Source organism: Hydra viridissima, unplaced genomic scaffold (genome assembly GCF_058129835.1).
Source record: "Hydra viridissima isolate aposymbiotic clone 2 unplaced genomic scaffold, HvirCarnegie_v1 scaffold_2, whole genome shotgun sequence".
NCBI classification, from domain to species: Eukaryota; Metazoa; Cnidaria; class Hydrozoa; order Anthoathecata; family Hydridae; genus Hydra; species Hydra viridissima.
In genome coordinates this window covers 2,444,420-2,452,500 of record NW_028324301.1, presented here as the reverse complement: position 1 = coordinate 2,452,500, position 8,081 = coordinate 2,444,420, and the positions used below count along the sequence as shown (strand labels likewise).

At 30.6% G+C, this 8,081-nt stretch overlaps 2 protein-coding genes across 3 annotated transcripts in view; both read right to left on the bottom strand.

Moving 5' to 3' along the window:
- Nucleotides 1–1,747, bottom strand: part of LOC145194298 (nucleoside diphosphate-linked moiety X motif 6-like) — an 8,123-nt gene extending 6,376 nt beyond the window's left edge. Inside the window, exons 1-2 of the mRNA XM_090077429.1 lie at nucleotides 1,555–1,747; nucleotides 1,274–1,480 (exon numbers count right to left, since the gene is read on the bottom strand). Of these exons, the coding sequence (XP_089933555.1) occupies nucleotides 1,274–1,480; nucleotides 1,555–1,735 (388 nt within the window). The 5' untranslated portion in view covers nucleotides 1,736–1,747. The remainder of the gene's footprint in view (nucleotides 1–1,273; nucleotides 1,481–1,554) is intronic.
- LOC145194270 (uncharacterized) lies at nucleotides 1,555–6,720 on the bottom strand. Of its 2 annotated transcripts, XM_090077421.1 has the most exons (5): nucleotides 6,084–6,720; nucleotides 4,087–5,014; nucleotides 3,708–3,991; nucleotides 2,416–3,328; nucleotides 1,555–1,742 (listed from the first exon to the last, which is right to left on the bottom strand). In XM_090077421.1, exons 2-4 carry the CDS (start codon nucleotides 4,983–4,985, stop codon nucleotides 2,427–2,429), a joined length of 2,085 nt encoding a protein of 694 aa, XP_089933547.1. In that variant the 5' UTR covers nucleotides 4,986–5,014; nucleotides 6,084–6,720; the 3' UTR covers nucleotides 1,555–1,742; nucleotides 2,416–2,426. The 2 variants fall into 2 exon arrangements, with proteins under 2 accessions (XP_089933547.1, XP_079928028.2); XM_080071902.2 differs by lacking the exons at nucleotides 1,555–1,742; nucleotides 6,084–6,720 and having other exon boundaries at nucleotides 2,409–3,328; nucleotides 4,087–5,110.
- Between the last annotated feature and the right edge of the window lie 1,361 nt (nucleotides 6,721–8,081).

Genomic DNA, 8,081 nt, shown 5'->3' with positions numbered 1-8,081 from the left:
CTACAGCAGTGTCAAAATAAACTATGACAGACAGGTATTTATTTCCATTGTAAAGCACCACCAGTTTTAAGATGAATCTGAATGAATCTCTATGAATAGGCAACATTTATTCAAATTGGAGCTGACTTATACACTTTCATCTAGATGCCAGAGGCTCAACATTTCACTTGGTAAGGCTAGGTCTCTAATCAAGATTGTTGCCTTCTTTAGTGTGGTTCCAGGGTAATGATTGAAGGAACATCTGGGTATATAATGGAAGGTTCACTATTGCAACATTTGGTCAACCATGCAGAAATAAGAATTCCTTGAGTAGCACTTATTTCCTACCAAATTTTTGGGATAGCAGATTTCATGGCTGTCTTTTCTTCTCTGCACCAGGTTGGAAGCATTGCAAATAGTTATATAAAGAAATGTATGTATGGAAATTCACACATTGATTAATTTATCTTCAAGAGTTCTCTTGCAGGTTATTTAGACAATTTCTAGGAAATGTGGTACCCAGAGCCTGTCTTGATCCCCAACAGGCTGCAAGCTTAAATTTGAGTTTTTTGAGCTTGGTACATCTTGACAGATGCTGCCACAGATTACTTTTTCACTCTTCTTTTAATAAATTATCCAAAGACAGCCTAATCCATCTACTGGGTGTAATCATCCTCTTAATGCCATCATATTTGCTAATTCTTTGCAAATACACCATATCCCTACTCAGCAATAACAATACTGAAATGTTGCTTTAAAGGACTGGTACTTTTATAACTTTTATATCTCTATGGATACTGCAGGACAGTTCTAGAAAGTTCTAAAAAGTTCTAGAAAAATCTGGGAAATTCTTAATTCTTCTTGATAGTTCCTGCAACTTTTAGGGGTTTATTCAGCACTGCATGTGAATCACTAACATTCTAGAAAAGATATATATTTACTTTTTTTTGAACTGACTACAAAAAAAAATTATTTTGGAACAATCATCATTTTCTATTTACTTCAGGCATAAAGAAATAGGAAAACACAATTTAAAAACATGGACAGAAAAAAAATTAACTTTACTATTTATTTGTTTAAAAGTTAATTGCAATATAGAAAAATTGCCAGGTTGTTTGATAAGTTAGTAACTGTCAATTGTATTACAGCAATACTTTATTCCATACCCATTTTTTAACAATTGTGCTTAGGCTCATCAATTTTAAACTTACTTTGGTGCTTTTCTGGAATATAAATAAAAAGCTGGTTGTCATCACATGTTTATTTATCATACTATAGATTTATTTTTAATTACCTGCCACACCGACAGTATGATAGGCATACAGAGGTATTTTATTATCAGTAAGTTCTTGGAGCCAGATGCAAAGTACAGCCGTATCTCCTATTGCATGATGGTACTCAAACCCATACTTTGCTGCAATTGAAATGCAATGACTCATTGAAATTGGAATCTTCAAGAATGCACTTCTTCGCTGGGTATTTTTCCATTTTTTAAGAAAATCTAATAATAAACTTTTTCTTTTTCAAAAAGTTCAAAAATAAAAATAATTTAATAAAAACATTTTTAAAGTCTACTTAATAGGTCTGCATTGAAGTCCTCTTTTTCATAGTTTTCAGCGGCATGAACTTCCAGAAAAACTCCATTATAGTTAGTCTCTTCTTCAGTAAACCTTTTCAAGTACTGTTGAGAAAAACATCGGATTACTGATGGATTTACCTTGACATTAATAACATGATCATAAATGTATCGAAACATTTAACATCTGAAAAATAAATAAAAAACTGACTAAAACAAGAGAAATTTTGGTAATTTCTTCACAATAATTAGAAAATTGCTATATTAATGTACTTATATATAATGTACTTTAAATATTTTCTGAAGTGAGGGATTCACTAATGCAGTTAAAACTACTATTTAAATTTCCAAATTCACATTTATTTATACCTTACAAATAATAAATATTTACTAACTAAAAGTCTAATTTTAAACAATTATTGTAAAGGTCAAAAAGACTAATCCAGAAATTCAAAAAAATCTCATGATAAATTTGTTAATCTTATTAACAAAAAATTTGACTTAAACTTTAAGTAGCTACAAAAATGTAAAAGCTTTAAAATAACTTTGGTTTAGCAAACTGTGTTTGTGGTTTTATCCATGTTAAAAATATAATTAGCAGTTCAATTCTAACAATTTAAAACACTGCACATTTTACAATACAGGTAAGTAAAACATCACCACAAAAAAACTGTCCTTATATATATCCATGTTCATTAATTTAGAAGAATAACCTAACAGAATACCAACAAAAAGTAATACTTTTGTTTAGATTAATAATTTTCCCAAGATTTTTCTTAATAAATTTCACTTAATAAAATTTATTTTCTTAAAATTTTAACAAAACAATCCAGCTAAAAAAATAATAATTAAATTTTTACTAATTTAGTAATCATTTTATTGCAGAACACTGCAGTATTGGTAGCAACAAATTGTAAGAATTTTGCAACAATGTTGCACAGCTTGAAGATTCTAAATATATATCAAAGATAAGAGCAGATTCCTTTTCATTCTCCATTATTTCTTCAGCATAAGAATTTGCAAATACTAGAATTTCATTAATAAACACTTCAGCAAGCAATTTAAATGTAGCAGCACGGTCTTCAGCTAAAGATTTTGCACTAACATCAGTTAAAATAAGCAAATCAGCAATTTTCCTGAAAAACTCAACAAAACGTGACAAGAGCTCAGCCAAAGTAGAGACAACAACATCGATATGTTTGCAAGTGTTTTTATTATCTTTCAATTTCTGCCACGTATTTAATAGCTTTGAGCAAGTAACTTTTAAACTTAACTTTTTAGAAAAGAAAATAACATCTTTCTTGAAATCGATATCTTCCATTGATTTATCTGTATTCTCAAGTTGAAACTTTGATTTTATAGAAATAAGAAGCTTCAAACTTTCATCTTTAACTTCTTCTGACTGCATAGCTAAGATTCTCTGAAGTTTTTTTTCACTTTCATTTGAAAGCATTTCTAAAGCATCTAAGTGTGCAGAACCTTGGTATTTATCAAACATATCGCTAAATGTTGAGGTACTCTCTTCAATTCTATCTTTTTTTTTACATTCATCTATTTCAAACTTAACTTTGGCATCACGCAACGCCATAGATAAAGTAGGTTTTTCAAAACTTTTTCTAACTGATCTTAAACCTGGATCACCATCAGACAAGATATCCACTGTTTTTTTTCCAATAAACTCTAAAGCTCCAATACCACCAGAGACTAGATCTTGACCAGTTGCTTGAACAATACTTGTTAGAGGAGAGAAACTTGAAAACCAAGAAGAGAAACCTTAAGATAAAATTAGGCATCTCTTAATACTGTGAATTAGATATTTGGCACAACAGCATTAGGCACAATACATTCTATCTTTAGTCACAACTACAACTGCAATAACTTACACAAGATTTCAAGAATTTCTTTAATCATTCAAGTTGAAATTTTATAAGGGCCAGGGCTTCAATAGAGTTTAGATTAGGACAGTAAATAGTAGTTACAGAAAGAAAGGCTTCAAAGATATTGACTTAGAATTGGCATAGAGAAAAGCAGAGAAACCAAAAGAAACTTGAAAGATCAGAGAGACAATTTTAACATTGTATGAGATACCAAAACAGTCAATTATCCTAAAAAGTGATCAGAAAAACAAATTGCACATAATTGTTCATATCACCTGAATGCGCTGCACTTTCACACGATGGAGATTGTTCCTTTGTGGGATTATCATATTCTTTAAGTAATTTTTCATCTTTAATACTTGGGTCTTTTTCAAAGTTTTCATTGACAAACTTTGCCATTTCTATTGGATCTGGAATTCCAAGCTTATCCTCTAAAGCCTCCACAAGCACAGAAACTTTATTTGTGGCTTGCTGAATTATATCTTCTGCCCAATTATCCCAGCCCCAATCATCAGAGGATTCATATTTCAATTGTAGTTCAGCTTCAGCTGTTGATTTACTTTAAAAAAAAGCAACAAAAAAAAATTAAATGATAAAAAAATCTTTACCACTTATTACATAAATTTAATACTCAAATTCATATACAACTTAAACCTTTTATCATGCTTGAAAGATTCATTTGCAGAATGAAACTTAAGAGCAACTGGATCTTCCTTTACTTCTTGAAGTAACTGTTCATTAGTTTCATTAGTAGCATCAGCTTCAGAAATAACTTTATTTACAATAGTTTTTTGAGAAGACTGTTCTACAGGTTTATTATCAGGTAATTTTTCAACAAACACATCAGGGTTCATGGTTTGAAACAACAACTCTGCATTTTCAGACACTAAACTGAGTTCATTTGAAGTACAGGAGGAGTGGTAGTATTCAATATTTTTAGGATGTTCTATTATTAGTGGAATCTCTGTACTAGATTCTTCAGTTTCAGGATGAAAATTCTCAGAAGCTTTTCCATTACACTCATTTAATCTACTTGGCTCCATACATTTATTTTCTAATAATAGGTTTTCAGCTTCATTTTCATCAAAATCTTTTTCTTTTAAGGGTTGCTTTTTCTCATCATTTATCAAAACTTCTGAATCTTCTTTTTCACTTGCATCTAATTTCTGTATAGCCAGACAGCTTCTTATGATCAGGCTGTTATTATCATTATCTGAAGAAAATGGAGTTTCAATAAAATTGGAGACATTTTCATGAACAAAACTTTCAACTGAACACTCTTTTGACTTCTCCACAGATATGTAAGAACTTGGATTTTTTTCTAAAATACTGCTTTCATTTTTCACATTTATACTTTGCTCATCTTCAAGCTCTAAATAAATATTTTCATTTTTACTTTTTGTTATAATTCCATCACCATTATCAAAACATTTCAATACTTTGTTTTTTGGTTGCTTTAAAATTTCTCCTTGTTTTGTTATTAATTCTTCATTTTCACTTTCACCACCTTCATCTGCGCTTAAAAATTCTTCTTCACTTTCTGATCCTTCCATAAAAAAAAATCAATTGGGTGTGTTGAGCCCTAAAAAAAACAATAAAAAAGTTGATTACCAAACATTTTTTCACATTGGAATATAAGGAACATGAGAAATCCATTTTTTAATCTTAAATCTGTGCATTTTAATAGATATGCTGAAACATACAGTAAATCTAAATGAAAATAGGTTGACAGTGTTTCTAAGTGGCACCGTCAATAATGTTCTGTGTTTTCTCCCCTTAAAACTGTTTGGTTTCTTTAAGCTAACACAACTTCACTGTTTAGCTTATTGCCCACGTGTCTAAATATGGCTAACTGATTGAAAAAACTTTCCTAACAGTTATTCTTATATGTGGTGAGTTTGTAATTAAAAAAAAAAGATTTGTTAGATAAAATCTGTAATTAGACAAAAGTACAGCATTAATTGAATTTTTTAATTTTTTTCTTTATATAGCCCATTCGCCATATCTTTAAGTGCAGTCGAGTTCATGTTGTGAGAGAATTGTAGCTGATACAAAAAATGATGCTAAGTGCGGTTTCAGCACCCTAAAATGCATAAATTCCAGCTGCATTTGTTTAAAAAATTTTCCCTAATATATTTGTTGGTCATGGCGTTATTGAGCCTTAAAGTATATATATATATTTTTTCGTTTGATTATAGTACGCACATAAGCAATCCAACGTAAAAGATTTAAAGACTAAGTTTACGTGAAACGATTAAAACAAATCTCGCAGGAGTCAATTAAATTAACTTGAATTTAGACATACAAAGACAGATATACAAGAAATATTTAGACATACAAAGTTATAGGGTTTCAGAAAAAAATTGCTATACCTTCCAGACCTTATGTTATTTTGTTTCACCCCTTGAAGGCATTGTACAGAGTTGCTATTCGATTAAAACCGATTTAATTCGATTTAAATAAATTTTAACTAACAATTTAACGTACGAATGTAAACATGTCACACCAAAAATCTGGCTGATTTAAACGCATAAAGAATTCAATTTTAAAAACCTTCAGAAAATTTGATTTATTTTAAAAGATTGGTATACTAATTTGTACTTTATCATTGTAATTCGTTTAAAATTGAAAAAACAAACACCGATGCTTACTGTAACTTGTAAGGGTCTGCGCACCGTGTCGATTCGGTGCAGTGAATCCGGTTTATTCGGTGTGGTTCCCACATATGCAAAATAGAAAATATTTTTGAACCGAAGGTCGTGGTAAGATAGGTCATTTAAGACCAAGATGAAAAGTATAATGAAAGAATGTATGACCGAGAGCTTACCATCTTAAACAGATAAGTTAAAGGGAAGAAAGTTGATTTCAATCTTAGCTCTAAAGGCCAGTTTGCAATCTTAGCACTCAAGGCGGAGTCAAAGCAATGTTGCTCAAATCTTCAATCCTGAGGAAGTATTAACATTACCAAAATTTCCTTCCTCAGACCGAAGAATTCTACCAACTTTAGGAAAACCCTCTACAATGGTGGAGAAACCATAAAAACGAGTTTCCAGTTCTGCCTAAACTGGCCTGAAAATGGTTATACATGCATACAACATCGACATCTTTGGAGAGAGTGTTTCTGCATCTGGCAATATTGTCAACTGTCAACAAAGAATGGAAGATAACAACAAAAATACTGTTCTACAAACTCCTGCAAAAAGAAACTGTAACCTTCTGTTACATCTCATGATTCTGTTACATCTCATGATTCTGTTACATCTCATGATTCTGTTACATCTCATGATTGAATTTAGTTCTCATGATTGAATTTAATTCTCATGATTGAATTTAATTCTCATGATTGAATTTAATTCTCATGATTGAATTTAATTCTCATGATTGAATTTAATTCTCATGATTGAATTTAATTCTCATGATTGAATTTAATTCTCAGGATTGAATTTAATTCTCAGGATTGAATTTAATTCTCATGATTGAATTTAATTCTCATGATTGAATTAGACTGTCAGCTATTGGTGTAAGTCAGTTTAAAATGGAAAACTTAAATTGATGATTCTCCATATTTGATAATTTTCAAGTTCAAGTTATTCTATTTATAGTGAGCATAATCTGGATTTCTACAGCATTATGTTATAAGTAAATTTTATTTAAAGTCATGGCAATAATACATTGGCTGATTGCCACCAGTTTTGGACAGTTTCTTTAAGAAATCAAACTTTTTTCAGAATAAGTATTTAATTAAATGGCGCAATAAATTTAAATTTATTGCGCCTATTTGTTTTTCAATAATCAGTGCAATATTAACTGCATTCACCGTCACCCAATGATATATTAAAAATAACTAGATGACTAACTTCCACGTATTTTTTGAAGCAAAAATCGGCCATTATGGAGGGCAAATTTAACAAATCAAAAGCTTCGTATTTGTTTTGTTTTGATAAATAGCGTAAAGATTTTGCCCCTCATAATGGCCGATTTTTGCTTCACTTTTTCTTATGCCGATTTACGGCAGTTAGGCATCTAGTTATTCTTAATTAAGCATCGGCGCTACCGCACCGGCGGTAAAAAAAATTCGGTAAATTGCGGTAAAATGCGATAAAATGCGTATTACGCATTTTTACCGCATACGGTAAAATTGCGTATTACGCATTTTTACGCTTTATTATTACAGAAGACGGTAAAATTGCGTAAATACGGTAAAACTGCGTAAAAGCGGTAAAAGTCGGTAATTTCGGTAAATTGTGATAAAAGTTAGTAAAAGCGGTAATTATTATGGTAAAAAATTACTTTGTTTTTATCAAGTCAGATAGTTGTTAAATAATTAATTACCTTCTAAAATTAAATTAGTCCCTATATAAGCTTGATTAATGTCAAAAAAAAATACCAGTCTCAAAGTTCTCGCTTCAGTGATCTGATTAGTACACCAAAACCACTGCCAAATCAAACCATCTTCAAGAAACAATGTCTCTTTGGAATTATTTTACCAAGCATGACAGAGAAGAGGATAACATCTCTGGCTCTGGCAAGAAATCAGGATTTGCTGAGTGCAATAAGTGCAAAAAAATGATTAAGCTGTCTTAAAGTAGCACCAGTGAAGTTAAAGTTCACTTAGAGTAAGTGTTTTACTCTTACTGTAGTTTAGTATA